Source organism: Ranitomeya variabilis, chromosome 2 (genome assembly GCF_051348905.1).
Source record: "Ranitomeya variabilis isolate aRanVar5 chromosome 2, aRanVar5.hap1, whole genome shotgun sequence".
NCBI classification, from domain to species: Eukaryota; Metazoa; Chordata; class Amphibia; order Anura; family Dendrobatidae; genus Ranitomeya; species Ranitomeya variabilis.
Window position 1 is genome coordinate 459,712,493 of NC_135233.1, and position 19,461 is coordinate 459,731,953.

General features: G+C 40.4%; 2 protein-coding genes across 3 annotated transcripts in view; one reads left to right on the forward strand and one right to left on the reverse strand.

The window, feature by feature from the left end:
* Positions 1-2,922: 2,922 nt before the first annotated feature.
* NPAS4 (neuronal PAS domain protein 4) lies at positions 2,923-8,354 on the reverse strand. 2 transcript variants are annotated; one of them, XM_077287440.1, is made up of 8 exons: positions 8,026-8,354; positions 7,436-7,587; positions 7,241-7,343; positions 6,858-7,107; positions 6,653-6,762; positions 6,230-6,365; positions 4,898-6,117; positions 2,923-4,676 (listed from the first exon to the last, which is right to left on the reverse strand). In XM_077287440.1, exons 1-8 carry the CDS (start codon positions 8,198-8,200, stop codon positions 4,651-4,653), a joined length of 2,172 nt encoding a protein of 723 aa, XP_077143555.1. In that variant the 5' UTR covers positions 8,201-8,354; the 3' UTR covers positions 2,923-4,650. The 2 variants fall into 2 exon arrangements, with proteins under 2 accessions (XP_077143555.1, XP_077143554.1); XM_077287439.1 differs by lacking the exon at positions 2,923-4,676 and having other exon boundaries at positions 4,686-6,117.
* A 486-nt stretch (positions 8,355-8,840) lies between these two features.
* Positions 8,841-19,461, forward strand: part of SLC29A2 (solute carrier family 29 member 2) — a 309,542-nt gene continuing 298,921 nt past the window's right edge. The window contains exon 1 of the mRNA XM_077287442.1: positions 8,841-8,955. Coding sequence (XP_077143557.1) covers positions 8,903-8,955 — 53 coding nt within the window. The 5' untranslated portion in view covers positions 8,841-8,902. The remainder of the gene's footprint in view (positions 8,956-19,461) is intronic.

Consider the following 19,461-nt stretch of genomic DNA (forward strand, 5'->3'; position numbering starts at 1 on the left):
GTAGCCTAATAATAAAATGTTTACAAATAAAAATTGTTGAATATTGGGGGATGGGAGGGCCGGGCCTATACATGCACCTGCCTCTAGGAGACTTAAACCAGGCCTAAAATGTGTGAAGAGGTCACATGCAAATTACCTCTTCAGAGAGGAAGAAGACTTGAACTCTAGTGCTACCTAATGGAAGTAGCAATCCTAAAAATCAATATTGAGCCTTACTACATAACTTAGGATAAAAGCCAAACCAGAATCGTTATTTGCAGACACGTTTTGAGGTGTTGCCCCTCCTCAGTGCAAATCAAGACCCTTGTACCGTGGTCAGAAGCCTCTCATAGAACCAAATCAGATTTCCTGCTTTGCACTGAGGAGGTGTCAACACTGTGAAACACGTGCCTGGGCTTGGCTTTTATTCCAAGTCATGTGGCAAGGCTCGATAAAGGGTTGATATTGAGTTTTGAGATTGCTACTACAAATAGATGACAATTTGCATATTTAATTACCACAATAGAGCATTGCACGGCCTATAAGTCTCATTACATTGGCATCTCGGCCATGTCACTCTCCACTAGGAGGGATGTTACTCCTTAGACCACAATGAAGAGGTGATAAGTAGCAGAGCTATCCTGTTTGTAGGTATGGTCAAGAAAAGGTGTCCCTATTCAAAAAGGGAAAATTATTGCATTGTTTCTTGGCTGGTAGTTCATGGAGGGTGGGGGGGGGGGATGGCGGAAATTGAAGTTCTGGGTGCAACTAGGTTTTGATAGATTATAAGCTGACTCTAAATACATAGAAAAATATTAATCATTAATATACGATCCATTTATAGGCTCTTATAAAATAAAATTGGGCTGTGCCCACTTAGTCATGAGTGTGTTGTTCACCTCTTTAGCCAGACATTAACTCAACTCCGAAGATAAGCAGCTGACACATCCTATTACTTGCACCCCAATCTTGGTGCATCTTTTGTACCTTGACCTTCATTTTTCTCCTTGCCTGAATCTGGCCCGTATTCCATTTTTTGCTGGCTCAATGTCTGTTCGGAGTTTGCTATGGTGATTTGGTTGTCTTCCTTACGCCATACAGTTCTTCCTGATGTAGGTGAGACTGGCTAGGTGGTTAGTACCATCGTCTTACATCACTGGGATCATTTATATCTGATCTGGAGCCCCAGCTAAATTTTAAGATTTATGTTCTCCCTTTCTCGCTTGTGAATTTTTTTTCCCACTGCTAATAACGTAATGATGATTTTGTTTTCCTACAAATTTGCCTTTAGTGCGGATCAGATCTGTGAATGGCGCTGCATTATCCAATGTCATCTGTTAAGTGTTTCCAATAACAACCTGAAGAAATGAGTTATAATTTATTTCTCCTATCAATAGTGGACATCCACCTTGGGAATAGGATCCTGCCTCTAGAAGGTTGACACAAGGCACACAAGTTTTAGATCCTCTTCTGGCACTGAGCTAAAATTGTAGGTTCTGCTATTATTTATTTTTATTGTTTCTTCAGTTCGTTTTCTTCCATTGCCCACTTGGGGACAATGCTGGTTTTCTGCTACTCTGACACCATTAGGACAACATAGTCAACTTTACTGCCCTGTTAAGACCCTAATCAAAGACAAGTGGGTCCCAAGCACCAGAGCCCAATGGTCCTTCATTTCCCAGCCTACACTTTCTCCATTGCACCCTCAAAAGAGCCCTTCCTTTTCCTTGCTGTTGTATAACTCTGGCTTTTCTATGTCTCTGCCTGCTCCGGCCTTTCCTTTTTTACTTCTCTACCTTGTTCTTCTCACTCTTCGTAATGTCCTGCTGCACTTTGGTTTTTTTTTCCCCCTCAAAGGCCAAATTTTTTTGCACGGCGAGGTAACTGCCAGTACTTAACACAAGACACCCAACTCTCCTCTTCAATCTAAGGTGGGGTACATGACCTCGTCTATTGCTATAACAGACCCCAGAGGTAAATCTTCCAGTAAGAAGTTGATTAATGTCTTTCTATTATACTTACACATGATACAGCACTAAATTCCATACTGGTTAACCACTCTGCCCTACATTACTGGGGCCTTGCATGGTGTTTTTGAGACTAGTGAATGAGTCTGTTGTGTGGCTGGTGAGGTCAACCACGGCAAGGTCAAAGAGCTCCCGTTCTTGTATGTTCTCTCCGTGTTTGCGTGGGTTTCCTCCGGGTACTCCAGTTTCCTCCCACATTCCAAAGACATACTGATAGGGAATTTAGATTGTGAGCCCCAACGGGGACAGCGACGATAATGTGTGCAACCTGTAAAGCGCTGCTAAATATGTTAGCGCTATATAAAAATAAAGATTATTATTATTCTTGGACACAATGCATTGTACTGGAGCAATGAGGGCTTTCTCAGCTATGCAGCCCAACTTTTATGCTCTCCAGGTCTGTAAAGTTCTCTGAAGCTGCTTTGGACAGCAAGATCCTGCCATGTTGGATTTGCGAACTTTGGTCACTCTTTCTGCTGTTGTTTATCCCAAGAACTGATTTGAGTATCCGTGTACCCCAAAATGCCATGAGCAGAAAAATTAGATTTTTGGAGACCTCATGGTAAATTTTTTAATCCTGTTCTAACCCTATAGGTTAATATTCAAGCCTTGCAACATAACTAGGGCTATCATCCAAGCCAGAACCTCAACTACAGATATCTGTTTCGTTCAGTCTTTTTGTCCCTCATCAGTGTAGTGTAGTGTTTGGCTACCTGAATGTGATTCCCATTGAAGCAGCTTTTGGGGTGTACTGTTTTGATTCTAGAGCAGTTCTGCTTTGATGATGTCTGAAAGTCGTGATATTACAAGATGTGTAACGTACTGACGGCAAGAACATAAAATCTGTGTGATGTGTGTGTAATGAAGATGCTTTAGTAACAAGACGTACACGTTTTATCTTTTCATTTCTTTCTTTATCATATCGATAAAAAAGCACTTTGTACAAGACCAGGACTTAACATCACCAGCCCAACACAATGCAATTTGCCATACACATTAGAAAAATTATACTAATAAATATGTATAACTGTACAAGTCATAGTTTATATTGTCATCACCGTTACTCTCAAACTTGAAAAAAACAGCAGTTCAGGAAAAAATATCCTTATACTTAAATCGTAGCAAAATCCTACGTCATCTTTTATGGCACGCCGCCGCACCATAATTTTGATACATGTATTTTTTTTTTATCGATGCTTCTCAGTAAGCATTATCACTTTTTTTTTTTCTTTAACACAGAGGTCCGTTTTACATCAAACACTTCCTCATCTCAAGGTGCAATTATCCAAAATATAAATATTTCATGAAAAAGGCACAAGTAGTTGTGTACCAGAATTTTAACACTTCAGGTCAATGAGCCCAATACAAGAAATTCAACTTTATAACTTGGCCGATTTGTTAAGGCCAAATATATTGGATAAAGAAATTGAAACACTGGAAATCCATATTGTTCTATACCTCTCTGAAATATACTGCTATGAATTGCGTATTTGGGGAGGAGGGGGAGGTTGTCGCCAACATTGTACTTTAAATGTAAGGAAGAGAATATTTTCTGGAAATACCTGTCTAGGATTAATGTAACCCCAGTCCTTACTACATTTTGTGAAACTTTTTTTTTACTTTTAAAATGTAAATACTTTAAAGCCTAAAACGATAACAACAGAAGAAATCGGTGCAAATGATGTACCTAAAGTGGGATCAGAAGGTCTAAGATTTGTTGGGTAGGAAACAAAACAAGCCACCAACCAAGTGGTGCCTTTAATTTTTTTTCCCTCATTTGGAGGCTCTACAGTTAAATTTTACAAAATTTCATCCAATTAACTCCCCATATTCAATTTTTATTTTTCACCCACTCATTGAATCTCAATAACCTTACATGGATTAAATCATACCAGTGATCTCACAAAGCTGGTATATGATTGTTTTTAGAAATCTTTAGACCTTCTGCCAACATTACTATGGGATAGAATGTTCTCCGAAAGAGTTGATAAAATCAAAATTGAACAGTCGTAGGAATAGGGTAAAATAAAAATAATAAATTGTTATAATATCGGCAAGTATACCATATATCTCTTTTTTTTGGTTTCACTACGAGTGAATACGTCTTTTTAGTTATGTAAGACTACTTACAACTTCCTTCGCAATATACACCTTTTTGTTCTCTTTCCTACCAATTCTTTACAAACCCTTTGTTTTATAAATTGACGTGTTGTATAAAATGTTTTAAAACAATGGCCCGTCAAAGTTTATAAGGTTTGAACATTTGTTTCCCATGCGGGAAATTTATATATAATATTTTACAGGTAGAATGTGTAATGTATTTATAGATGATGTCGTACATTCTGCAATCAGAACGTAAGCTGGTAATGATGGGCCATTGTTTTGTTGTTTTTTTTACCATTATTTTCAATCGAAAACAAAAGAGATCTCTTGTAAACGTGCACAAAATTCAGAGAAAGAGACTAGAGGAATGAAAGAAAAAGGGAACAAAACAGTTTTGCGATGAAAGGGAGAGTCGTACGACGCAGAAAGTCGTTCTTTCTCTCCCACGTTGTGCGTCTTGATTTGTTCTTAATTAGGCAGGAAAAATCTGCTCAGAATATGACAATATGCCATACATAGCGAAGTAAGTCACAGACTTATTTCAAAACGAAGGTTTTCCACTTCCATCTGTAAAACAAAAAGATAGAGAGGGAATTAGTACATATTTTTCACCAATGATTTTGGATAGTAAAATGGCTCATTTTTCAGTATTCTGTATTGGTGACTAATGCTTAAACTAATAAGTCACAAAATATGTAATTCTGTTCTATTCATTATAGCTTTGCAATATGCAGTCATATACTTTTTTTTAATAAATATAACTTTGAAGGCTTGAACTAATAACGTACCATGCTGGAAGCCGTCTTGTAGCTCAATCTGGAGTTGATACAACTCATCGTTAAACCGGTCACATTGAATCTCTGAGGCACCTGCCTCAAGGTCTGTTTTGTAGGACATCAGTTCCTCTAAGAAGTTACATTCTTCTGGCGACAGATCAGTCGTCACATTCGAAGTCCTGGATGGAGATGTGGAGAGGTCCCCTCCTACTTCATCCTCCTCCAGGGGACTGCAAGGAGACCCCATGGCTGCAAAGGGTGGAGAATCAGGGAAGTCCTTGAAAAGGCTGCAAACCGGATGGCTACCGGTGGGGAGAGATTGTTCTTGACAAGTCAAGAAAACAGAAAAGTCAATGCTCTTCCAGGATCGAGAAAAGTTAGGATTGATATCTGCATCTGGAAGACTGGCAGGGAGGGAAACACTTCGACATGCCAGTCCATGGCCACTCATAACCACACTCTCAGAGCATGGAATATCTTTAGTAGCCACATTATTGAAGACGTTGGCCAAAGAGCCAATCTGTTTCACTAAGAGATCAATTTCATTCTTCTCTTGCTCTGAATACCTGAAGATTACTTGGTTGATGGGTGATGTTTCTGGGGTCACTAACCCCTCAGGAAGCATTGGTAGATCCACAAAGAGAGGACTTGGTATTTCTGGAACTGTCATGATTGTGCAGTCTCCTCCATCTCCAGGACTATCAGGGGTTGGTGGCAGCTTCTCATAGAGGGAACTGCAGTAGGAGTAATAAAGTTCTGGATTTAGGGTAGTACTGTCCTGATCAGCAGATGTCTGTGGGACACTTTCTGAAGCCCCAAAGAGGAAAGTACAGCTTTGATGTGGAGTGTATGGAGGAGTGCAAGTAAAATCTTTGGGTGGTGCAGTCCCGGCTTGATCTATCCTGAAGCTCTGATCATATGATGTTGGTTGGTAAAGGGAAAATATAGATTGATTTTCTAATTGTCCTTCAGTGACAACAACATCGTCCATAATTGGTGTAGTATTCTGACACAGGATGGGATCTTCTGGACTGACGGCCACAGGCTCTGAAAACTCAAAGGACTGGCTGATGCTTGTAGGTGTGTTTGCAAGAGGAGTGAACACTTGATCTGGGCTGGAAACATCTGCTGGGGAGAGAAGGGTCTCCTGGTAGGAAGGAGCTCCAACTGGGAAAGGAAGTGGAGACTCTTCTGAAGTCAGCTGTTGCCTCAGGCACCAGGCTTCCGAATCACTGAGAATAATTAAAAAAATGTTGTTTTAGAAAATGCAATAAGTATAATTAACATATATAAGTATATCATTATATGTGTTAATGAAAAGGAGAAATATTTATGTGAACTTACCTTATTATATAGTTGTAAGATATGATCGGAGCATCAGCGTTTTCCAGTAACATCAGAGAATACACCCATATCCACTGCTGATCTCTTGTCTGCAGACGTAAAACCACTTCTGCTCTGCATTCACCAGATTCACTTACTGCAGAAAAAAAGCAAGACGTTAGATTGATACAGGTTGGAAAATAATTTACTTCTAAGTCCCCTGTATTCCTTCTGATTATATATCTTACACTTAGGCTTCTCATTTGCTATGTCCCTCCCACCCAATATACCTTTGCCCTTCTCAGTCTTTATAGTGTAATTATAATGTCTACTTCATCCTCACTTTGTCTAATCTTCATTTAAATAAATATTATACTACTAATATAATGTGATGATGCCCTACATGTAGTACCCCATGTTTATTGCCTAATTATATAAACTTACGTAGTCTATAATGCTGGGTAGACATTTGTGTCACATCATCAGGGTGGATCAGATTGTACCACGACTTGCAGGCTAAGTAATTTTTCTCAAAACCCAAGTGCAAGAAGGAGCTGCGGAAAAGTGAAAAAAAAAAAAGTAAATTAACTATATTTAACTAAGAAGAAGGCTATAAAAAAATAGGTAGTTGTGCAAAATTATTATTTACCTTTCTGAAACATCCAGAACAGAAAGATCCTTGGCATGGTGGCTCTCAAAGAAGTCCATCAAGAAATGGTTATGAGTGACTTTGGGTTTGGGGTCAAGAGGAATGCAGAAAGCGGTGAAGACTGGATTGGATGACCAATAGGTTCCAGATGGAGCCTGCTGAAACCTTCCCCTTATAAGGACCAACTTGTTGCCTGCGCTCTGCCTTCGCGCGGTCTTTGATGTATTGAACCTGCATCTGAACATTCTCTCTAAAACAACAAAATAAAAGTTGTGTGGTATGATTAGTTGGGGAATAGATTAGTCATTATATCAGACCTATAAACTATTCAATTTTTTCAAAAAAAAGGGTACAAAAATACATAAAGTGCTTTAGATACTTACCACTATCAAGTGATGATGGGAGAGACAACTGGTTCCTCATAACAAAGTGATCAGTGGGGTCAATGATGTCATAAACACTGTCTCCTTGAGCCACCAAATCCACCTGTTAGAGTAAATGCAATGACATGATGAGACACAGATCCATTGCTTCAATGTAATTTCAACAATGAATAATATCTGAGATTGGATTCTTACCATAGAATGTCCGAGATGATCGGTCACATTTTCAGACACGTATATCAGTTTCCCTTCACTTGTGAAAGTTAACAGGAAGCCAGGAAGGTTGTGTATGAAATCTTGTAAATCTTGACTCGACAGTAGACTTTCCAATTCATTCATCTGTTGACCTGTTGGGAAAAACAGAAATATAGAACATCTTAAAATACACAATTTCCATACATTCATTGTTACACATGCGCAATGGCTTCAACATTCAGGACCTCGGAGAGTGACAAGTGAAGACTTCTATAATTCAGCACCAAGGACAGCTGCAGCATGATTACGAATGCCCTAGTTCTTGACCATTTTAGTAGGATTGGGCATTGACCAGTTCTTATTGCAATGATTTGATCACACGAGTAATAGGTTTCACGAGCAAATGCAACAGGTATAAATAGGGTCCGAGAAAAGTAGAGGCTACAAAAAGTCTGATTCTTTAAGGACTGTCAATGCCACAAAGTTTATGCATTAAACACTGATCTTAAACTAGTGATAAGATAACAATATATATCTATATAATATAAATTTGCAAAAGATCCCCAAATAGTTTCCAAGTAGCGTCTTACCTCTTGAGAAGAAAACAGACTTCCTTGTGTAGATACAAGCAAGTGACATGATGTGCAGGTAGGATAGCCGTACTTTGTCTCCTTCCGAGATAGGAAGAAGATCCTTCAAGTTTCGAATCTCCGCATTAATTTGATCCCTTCTGGCTTTTGATGCACCTTTCGTAGATCTATACATTTTGGATGGGGTCTCTGGGTTGCTGGGTAAGAGTCAGTCCAGAGAGCCCCCTTTCTTCTTGTCTTCGTTTTTCGTTCTTCTGTTTGTCTTCTCTTCCCGAATATAGTGGTATTCCTGATCAGATTTCCTGATGCTTGTCTCTGGGTTCTGGTTTAAAGAACTGTAGCTCATGTTCTCTTTATATAGTAACTGAGGAGTGTGTGGGCAGGTGAGACGCAATGGGAGGTGGGGGGAGAAGAGTGGAGTTTATCATCAATGGGTTGCATGGTTAGGGAGCTGCCTTTCTCTGCTATTACAGGCGAGCGTCATCAACTCATACAGATGACGCTGAACAACGGGAGAGAAGAAAAAGGAGGGGGTTGAGAAAAAGGAGAGAGGTGGCGGTGGTGGTTGGAGGGGGGGAGGCTGGAGAGAGCGAATTCTGCAAAGAGCCAAATATCACATTCTGTACCCAATTTGGACAGAAACTGACGACAATGTTGAAAATGCTACATTTCCATCCTATATCAAAACACATATCTATAACCAGAGGCTTTTAGAATCTCGGTAATCTCATGTCTTTTCCATATACGGACTCTCCATAATACATACAGCCATTGCCTTTACTAGGATGCTCCATTGCATTGAACAATATAAGGATTTACGGACAAAAAAAAAAAAAAGACTACATCTGTACCACTAATTGTGAATGTGGCGGCGAGGATGAGCACTGAATCTTACGTGGACAGACCTTTCCTATTTATGGGAGCTGCAAGGTATTTCATCCATATCAAGCCTAAAATAAATCTAAACCTAATGACGATTGACCGTGGGCTCGGAATAAGAAGAAGGTGTTGTGTGTCTATTGATAGAACTGCAGAATATTCTTTCTTCTTGGCAAGAATGATTAATTCTTATTTAAATCTCTCTTTCTCTCTTTGTGTTTCCTTTTATCTTTCAACCCACGCGTTCCACATTTGGTTATAGAGGGAAAAAAAGCATATTTTAGTAGGATATGATTAATTTAGCTGCGTTTTTCCACCCCTGCATTTCCTCTTTAGCAGCTGTAAATAGGTATCTGATCCTGATTTTCCTGCCTTTCTATATATTTATGTCTCTATCTCCCTCTCTCTTTCTCTCTCTCTCCCCTTTTATTGTTGAAAGGATAATTAGATGTAGGTTGGAGTGACGACACTGTGTTTTGTGAATGACGGCTTCTTCTTTGCATACTCGCTGTGTTTTATCCATATTTGGTAAGAGCTTAGTATACAGCAGAATTAACCGTATACTGGCCCGGCTCGCAGGGAACCGCGTTCTGAAATGCTTCAAAGCGGAGCTATTTTTATACACCGTGGCTTTGGCAAGTATCTTGTTGATAAACTGCTCACAGCTTTAAGGTTTTCGAGCTCAAGATAAGAGACTCTTGATATGGGCCATAGCCATTGTGCTGTTTAAGCCCATTATTCCTAGCGGGGGCTTTTTAAAAATAGGTTGAAAAGAAGATAATTTTACGGCTCCTCTATTATAATATTTTTGCCTTTTTTCCTTCTTCATCAACTATCTAAACTTGGAGTTCACAATATATTCCACTTTCACAAAAAAAAATGATCATAGCGCCGGACATTGCCATATAAGGGTTTTTCTAAATCATCATATTAGCATTTAGTCTGTGCAACAGGATACACTTAAAGGGATTGCCCACTACTTTTTGTTTTAATGGCCTATCTGATTTATCTGATTGGTGGGGGTGCAACGCTCAACACCCCCACCGATCAACTGTTACCAGCAGTGGCAGCCGGGATGCTGCCGGAACAGAGGAGTTCCGCCATTTCTATAGTGACCGCGACTTGGTACTGCAGGTGAACCCAATACTCCAATGAATAGGGGTGGGTCTGTAGTACCCAGCCACTATAGTTTTGATGGAGATGCTGTGTTCCGGCAGCATCCGAGAACTGAGAACTTCCGGAAGGTGCCGTTAACAGCTGATCACTATAAAATGTTGGCCATAGGTACATTAGCAAAGGAAAAAGGGGTAATGTGACATCTGAATCCGTTATTTGCATAAAATAGAAAGGTAATTTCCCAAAATATTGTATGAAAATTCAGCCCAGATATCCTGTTGGTAGGGCACAAGTTCCTTAAAACATATTTGTTTTTGTAGTTTGAGAAAGGTGCCGGTACAACACTGAAATGCGCTGGTAAATAAATAAACATTTTGGAACACAAAGGCTTCACATTTAGTGCAGCGCAGCCCGTTCAATGTAATATCGTCCTCCTCTACTAAAGTTCCTTTAAAACATACCAGGGGAGTAATTTTAAACTTGTTTCTTTTCCATCTGGTCAGTTCTTCTTGTTGACATCTTCAGGCCGTGACTTGTCTCTCTACAGAGTTTGCTGCAGAGATCACTGAAAATAACATGTTCACATATATACTATATGTACAGTTATGGCCTAAAGTGTTGGCACCCTTGAAATTATTCCAGAAAACAAAGTATTTTTTCCCAGATAATTATTGCAATTGCACATATTTTGTTGTACGCACGTTTACTTCCTTTGTGTGTATCGGAACAACACAAAAAAGAAACAGAGAGAAAAAAAAGGCAAATTGGACATAATTTCACACAATACTCCAAAAATGGGAAGGACAAATGTGTTGACACTTTTTCAAAATTGTGGGTAAACTACTTTGTACCAAGCATGTGATGCTTGTTAAGACTCACCTGTGGCAAGTAACGGTGTGGGCAATATGAAAATCACATCTGAAACCAGATAAAAAAGGGAGAAGTTGACTCAATCTTTGCACTGTGTGTCTGGTGTATGCCACACTAAGCACGGAGAACAGAAAGAGGAGAACTGTCTGAGGACTTGAGAACCAAAATTGTTGAAAAATATCAACAATCTCAAGGTTACAAGTCCATCGACAAAAAATCTTGATGTTCCTTTGTCCACGGTGCATAACATAATCAGGAAATTTACAACCCATGGCACTATAGCTATTCTCCCTGGACGTGGATGGCAGAGAAAAATTGATGAAAGGTTGCAGTGCAGGATAGTCTGGTTGGCGGATAAGCAGTCCCAATCAAGTTCCAAAGAAATTTAAGCTGTCCTGCAAGTTCAGGGAGCATCAGTGTCAACGTGAACTATCCACCAACATTTGAATTAAATTAAATGCTATGGCAGCAGACTCAGGAGGGCCCCACTACTGACACAAAGACATAAACAAGCTAGACTGCAGTTTGCCAAAATGTATGTGAGTAAGCCAAAATCCTTCTGGGAAAGCATCTTGTGGACAAATGAGACCAAGATAGAGCTTTTTGGTAAAGCACATCATTCTACTGTATTCTGAAAATAGAATGAGGCCTACAAAGAAAAGAACACAGTACGTACAGTCAAATATGGTGGAGGTTCAAAGATATTTTGGGGTTGTTTTGCTGCCTCTGGCACTGGGTATCTTACTGTGTGCAAGGCATCATGAAATCTGAAGATTACCAAAGAATTTTGTGTCGCAATGTAGTGCCCAGTGTCAGAAAGCTGGGTTTGTATCCTAGGTCATAGATCTTCTAGCAGGACAATGACTCCGAACAGACTTCAAGAAGAACCCAGAAATGGACTGAAACAAAGTTCTGGAGAATTATGAAATGGCCAGCAATGAGTCCAGATCTAAATCCCATTGAACACCAGTGGAAACATCTTAAAATTGCTGTTGGCAGAAGGCGCCTTCAAATATGACAGTCTTGGAGTAGTTTGCAAAAGAAGTTCAAAATTCCAGTTGAGACGTGTAAGAAGCTGGTTAATGGTTACAGAAAGCGATTATGTACCACACCATTCAATAAACTATTAACCACTGTGCAACCCACCATTCAAAATGTACATTTGTAAGTCAGCACTGTTCCCCCCACTAACTATAATTAGCCTCTTTTCCCCATCCAATAAAAATATGAAATAATTAGCTACTGTACTCCTCCTGCCAATTCATTACCAGTCACTCTCTTTTTTCCTAACTACAATCACGTCCGTCCATTTCATTACAATTAAATGCCCACCTTCCCCCAATTCATTACAATCACATGTCCTGTTCTCTCTACTTTATTACTATTTCATGTATTCTCTCCCACCCCACCCGTGTTATAATCACTTCCTTTATGTTCAAAAAGGAATCGCCAACTTACTTCTCCAGATGTTCCCCATGGCGTCACTTTCTTGAGCGGCATAGACCTCTTGCAGGCAGCCGTCCCTGGCTGCAGCAGTATGGCAGCAGCGTGGGCTTCCTGGGGTCACCGGAAGATTCTCCGATCCTTCCATGCGTCACTCTGATGCTGGGAATATATATGGAGCTGGTCCCCACATTGCAGCTGTAACAGCTTCCCTCTTCTGGGAATGATTTTTACAACATTTTAGAGGTGTCTGTGGGAATTTTTACTTGTTCATCCAAAAGAACATTTGCGAGGTCATACGGTGATGGTGGATGGGCGGACAGGCGGCCATGGCTCACAATCTCCGGCTTTCTTCATCCCAAGATTGTTCTTTGTGGTTGAGGTCAGGGCTCAGTGTGGCCAGTTTACTCACTCAACCATGCCTTTATGGACCTTGCTTTGTGCACAGGACACAGTCATGGAGAACAAAATAAGGCCTTCCCTAAGTTGTTCTCGCAAAGTTGGAAACATAATTTGTCCAAAATGTCGTAGTATGCTTAAGCATTCAAAAACATTTTTTCAATAAAACTAAGGGGCCTAAGATAACTTTAAATTACCATACCATATTATCATTCCTCCACCAAGTATTACAGCTGGGACAATGCAGTAAGGAAGGTAGTATTCTTCTCACATTTTCCAAACCCAAACTCTTTCATCAGATGCCAGAGAAGTGTGATCTGTTACTCCACAGAACATATTTGCACTATTCCAGGGTCGAGTGGCATTACATCACTTTTTCCCACACTTGACATTGTGCTTGGTGATGTACGGATGAATGCAGCTGCTAGACCATGGAAACCCATACCATGAAGCTCCCAGTGCACAGTTTTTGTGCTATTGCTATTAGCAGAGGTGGTCTGGCAATTGATGATGAGTAAGCAGAGCCTTAACAACTTTTATTCCCTTTGTTCCTCGGCCCTTGGACATTGCTCTACAGCATTACATTGTCTTCACTTTGTGGCTGAGCTGCTACATTTCCTTTTAATTTTCCATAATACAAATCACAATTGATACCGTAATAAGTATTTAGTACAAGGAATACTGACGTGTTACACCGGTGGCTCCTATTACAAGACCGTCTTGGTATCAGTGAGTTCTTTAGAACGAGCCATTTTATCAGGAATGTTTCGGGCATGGCGAGGGGTCGGCAATGAATATTTTACACCTCTGGCATAGGACTGAATGTCAAAACTAAATTCAATGATTAAGATGTATGTCCCAATACTTTTTTCCATAGAGAGTATGTTCAGTCATTCGCAGGTACTACACACAGGAGAATTCTAAAAAGCTTCAACTACAAAGATCATGCCAGAAACATAATTAGTACACCTCTTCAGAAACATTAGGTCCATCTTAATAAAAAAAACTGTATGAAATGTAAGGTCAATTTGACATCAGAAGGTAGACCTCTGAGTGGTATTTAATGTGTCATCTTGGAAAATCTGCCCACCAACACACAGATGACAGAACAGTTAGATGATTCAGGCAAGTCTGTAATGAAATCCGAGGAATCAAGGATACAGGGACTATCAGGAACTATAATATACCATTGGTTATTTTGGTGATTTATTGTTTGGGGGTCATCTAATATGAATTGATATGTCTATAACTGGCTTATGTGTTACCTAAAATGGCTTGATATGTCTGTTTTGTACTTATGTGTCAGCATGGATTTCAACATCAATCTAAATTTGTTCTGTTGTGATTATGCCAATATTTGAAGATCTCGTTACCTATCGCTTGACCGTTGCAATTTATATTATTTATATTTTCATTTATTCCTCTTGATTATAAGAGAGATATGATAGTTGGCCTACTTTAATGTGACCGTACACATCAGACTAATGTCGGTCGAGCTGACATCGATTGAATAGCCAACACTCTTATATCTATGGGGGCATCGGTCAACTGATCGTGGGTGTAGATGTCTATCGAGTATGTCCGATTTTGGACTGCCAATTGCTTCATTCTCCCAGGGATGATTCACCAGCAGAGATGTCTATCGGCAGCTTTCTCATAGAGAGCGATGGTTCCTGTGTATAAGAGAGACGGCCAAGATGGCTGTTGGCCAATAAATAGTATTTTCGGCACTCTCTTAGTGTATACACTTTATTTTCTTTTTGAGTGTTTACTTTTTAAGTGTTTGCAATTGAGTTGATCCCGATATCCTATCGGGCTGTGCCGGTTCTCTTTATGTATAGGTATTTTATTACAGACTGTGATATGAAAAAGAAAATTGCCCCCCAAAATTGTATTTAACACAAAAAATGATTTACACAAAGTTCATCTTCTGATCACACTTTCACTTTACAAGAGTTGTCTATTTTTGATAACAAGAACATACTGACAATAGAGTTATTAAACTCCACCTAGTCATGAAGCATTAAATTTTAAAACATATCTTTATTAACAAATAAAACACACACAATTAAAAAATGCCTCACAATCAGAAATAACAATGACATGACAGAGAACAGCAGAAAAAAGGACTAAACACATCCAGGCAAAAATTAATATTATCATACTGTATACATCACATGTACTTCTCTCAGTCTGGTATGATAGAAAGCTGTTTGATTAAAGTAACAGTGCAAACCAATGGCTGATAAGCCATACCAACTAGGGATGCCAGCACTTACTGAACATTCCTGTTTTCTACAGATGGTGCCGGAAAAAGTCATAAACATCAGTGGTCGAGTCCAGGGGCTGGCTGGCAATTTTCAGCCTGGGGGGCAATCACAAGGCAGTGGCCCTCGAGTTGCGGTGGCCCTCCTTTTCCCTGCTTATATCTGGCCACTGCATTAAAGTAGCAGAGAAAACAGGCTTTAAAAACAGGCTGGTACACAGATATGGGAACTGAACGGAGCTTGCTGCATAGATATGGGAGCAGAATCGAGCTTAGGCTACTTTCACACTTGCGTTTGGAGCTGCTGCGGAGGGCTGTGGACTTCCTCCATGAAGCCCCGCCCCCCACCGCTAGCTCCGCCTATTTCTGCATGCGGCCGGCATGCGGCCTGTGTACTTATATTTAACATTAGGTACGCATGCGGCAGCATCTGCATACAGCCGCACGACCTGCGTACCTAATGTTAAATATAGGTACACAGGCCGCATGCCGGCCGCATGCCGGCCGCATGCAGAAATAGGCGGAGCTAGCGGCGGGGGGTGGGGCTTCACGGAGGAAGTCCACAGCCCTCCGCAGCGGCACCAAACGCAAGTGTGAAAGTAGCCTTACTCCAGAGATATGGGAACAGAACAGAGCTTACTACAGAGATATGTGAGCAGAACAGAGCTTACTACTGAAATATGGGAGCAGAAAAGAGCTTATTATAGAGATATGGGAGCAGAACCAAACTTACTAGATTCAGAGATATGGGAGCCGAACCGAGCTTACTGCAAAGATATGGGAGCAGAACCAAGCTTACTACAGAGATATGGGAGCAGAACCGAGCTAACAGCAAGGATATGGGAGCAGAACCAAGCTTACTGCAGAGATATGGGAGCAGAACGGGGCTTACTACAGAGATATGTCAGCAGAAACGAGCTTACTACAGAGATAAGGGAGCAGAACCAAGCATACTACAGAGATAGGGGAACAGAACCGAGCTTACTACAGAGATATGGGAGCAGAAACGAGCTTACTACAGAGATAAGGAAGCAAAAACGAGCTTACTACAGAGATATGGGAACAGAACCGAGCTTACTACAGAGATATGGGAGCAGAACCAAGCTTAGTGCTGAGAAATGGGAGCAGAACCGAGCTTACTGCAGAGATGTGGGAACAGAATCGACCTTACTACAGAGATATGGGAGCAGAACCAAGCTTACTACAGAGATATGGGAGCAGAACCTAGCATACTACAGAGATAAGGGAGCAGAACTGAGCTTACTAGAGAGATAAGGGAGCAGAACCGAGCTTACTACAGAGATATGGGAGCAGAACCGAGCTTACTGCAGAGATATGGGAGCAGAACCGAGCTTACTACAGAGATAAGGGAGCAGAACCGAGCTTACTACAGAGATAAGGGAGCAGAACCGAGCTTAATAAGTCTACTATATGGAACCAAGTCTGCTACATAGAAACTGGAGCAGAACTGAGATTACGACATACATACAGTACCATAATCTAGATTACTACATTGATAGAGTACCAGAACCAAGCTTACTGCTTAGATATGGTGCCATAACGGAGCTTACTTACAAACATACACACAACAATACAGCTATACAGTGCCTAGTACTATCTCCACTACACAGAGAATACATAATATTATAATATCACCATTACCTCTACATGAAACTACATTCTATACAAAGACCAATGATGCCACCATACACTCCCTGACAGAATTTGACCCCTTTTATGATTTGGAATATAAGCGGTAGCTAATACTTCTTGATATTTTAGGCTATTGATATTGCCTTCCACCTTGCAAATGTTTCGCACACCCCCATACTGAATGTAACCCCAGACCATGATCTTTCAACCACCAAATGTAACTGTCTTCTGGGTGTATTTTGGATCCATACTGGCTCCAGTAAGTCTCCTGCAGTGTTTGTGGCAGCTGTGGTGTAATTCTACTGAAGAGAAATCCATCTTCTGCCACTTTTCCAGTGTCCATCTATTTAGCAGGCTGTGGGAGTTTGCAAATGCCACATGGTTTTTTATTTGCCTTTTGTTTAGTGCTGGCTTCTGGGCACTGATTCGACCATGGAGGCCATTTTGAGACAGAATCCTGCAAACTGTTCTAGTTGACACAGGTAAAGGTTTAGGTGTGCACTCAGCCTTAATATGGCGAGGTGCTGGTGTAACGGACCAATGGCCCAGAATAACAGTAAAAGTTAAGTTCACTGCACTCTCTCTAGGTTTCTTATGCAAAGTCTGGTATAAATTTATTATACATAAACTGGGAGCGTAACAGAATATTACAGCATCTGTGATTTTTTATATACAACGTTTCGGCTCAACCAGAGCCTTTGTCACGTAATCGCTTGTTCCAGCTAAGATAGTGATATACAGAGAAGGCGGAAAGTCCCAGCGGTGCAATATAAGCTCTATTGTAATCTAAATGTCTGCCTATGGAAGATCCTGTCCAGTAGTGTGGACCTGCAGTGTCTGTTATGACAAGCGGCGCTCCCGCGCCTTGCTAACGATCGGCGTGTCACGTGCGGTGAATTTAGCTTTTACTAGTTGACAGCGATTTGAGGTGACCAGACCTGTTGGATCTCTGCTGCTGTGGAAGAGGGGCTTGCTTTGGATTTTCTAACCAACAAACATTCCTCCTGAGCAGTTGTGTTGCGGGGTCTGCCGGACCTGGGCTTGTCAAACACATCTCCAGTCTCTTAAAATCTTTTTTTTAATTCTTTGTACTTGATGCTGAGACACATTAAAGGTGCCCGCCACCTCTGCAGTGGATCTGGTCTTCAGCCTCTTGACAATCCAGGCTTTGGTCGCAGGGTAAATTTTTGGCATGTTGTCAAGAGCTCAAGTTGCAGTTCAAGTGAAGGTCTGGGGTGCTAGGTTTCTTTTTATACACACACACTAAATAACCGATCATTTACTGAGCACAGGTAAGGATGTAAACTAGGATTGGGTGCATTATATGACCAGGCGACAAAACTTTTGTCTTGCTAAAATCTGACCATTCTGTGTCCATTAACTGATCAATATTTCTGCATTGATGTCAATTTATTTTCTTAACCTAAACCACATTTTGGAAGGTTTCAGCTTTCAAAATAATAATTTATACAACCAATGGATGAATTTAACATCAGGTTATAAGCTGTTATTTACATAACATGGATAAGCGACATTACTTCTGTCAGGGAGTGTACAACTTTTACTACTAGTATACTACAATACTGATCATTAATTTAAAAAAAAGCACAACACTAAGTGCCATTGTATACAGGAACTCTGTATTTACGGTCAGTGTAAAGATACTACAGTGATCACTGGTGACATTATACACAGGACATCTGTATAAGGTGTCAGTGTACAGGTAATACAGTGATCACCACTGCCAGTGACATTATACACAGGAGCTTTGTATATAGTATACAGTGTATAGTGTCAGTGTACAGGTAATACACTGACTCACTAGTGATGTCTCTAGCTGAAGTCCTTCATATTTGCTTTTCATTTTCATCCAGCACAGACTGCACTTCTTCCAGTTAGCACTCGTCTCTGCATAAAATAACACAGTCGCCTAGAGCACGGCTTCCAGACCACATTCCCCACTTTTTCCCTTTCTTCTACACCATGTTCCAAATTATTATGCAAATTATATTTTTCTCGGATTTTCCTAAATGGTCGGTGCAAATGACAGTCAGTCTAATAAAAGTCATCACCCGTTGGAGTATACATCGAATTTTATTGGAGAAACCTCCCAATGATAACAGTATAATCTACAAAATGAATAAAAACTCAAAATGCACTGTTCCAAATTATTAGGCACAGTAGAATTTCTAAACATTTGATCTGTTTTAAAGAACTGAAAATGCTCATTTGTGGAATTTGCAGCATTAGGAGGTCACATTCACTGAACAAAAAAGGTATTTAACTCCAAAACATCCTAACAGGCCAAGTCACATGTTACCATAGGAACCCTTCTTTGTTATCACCTTCACAATTCTCGCCTCCATTGAACTTGTGAGTTTTTGGAGAGTTTCTGCTTGTATTTCTTTGCATGAAGTCAGAATAGCCTCCCAGAGCTGCTGTTTTGATGTGAACTGCCTCCCACCCTCATAGATCTTTTGCTTGATGATACTCCAAAGGTTCTCTATAGGGTTGAGGTCAGGGGAAGATGGTGGCAATACCATGAGTTTATCTCCTTTTATGCCCATAGCAGCCAATGACTCAGAGATATTCTTTGCAGCATGAGATGGTGCATTGACATGCATGAAGATGATTTTGCTCCTGAAGGTACAATTCTGATTTTTATACCATGGAAGAAAGTTGTGAGTCAGAATCTCTATATACTTTGCCGAGGTCATTTTCACACCTTCAGGTACCTTAAAGGGCCCTTCCAGCTGTTTCCCCATGATTCCAGCCCAAAACATTACTCCTCCATCTCCTTGTTGACGTTG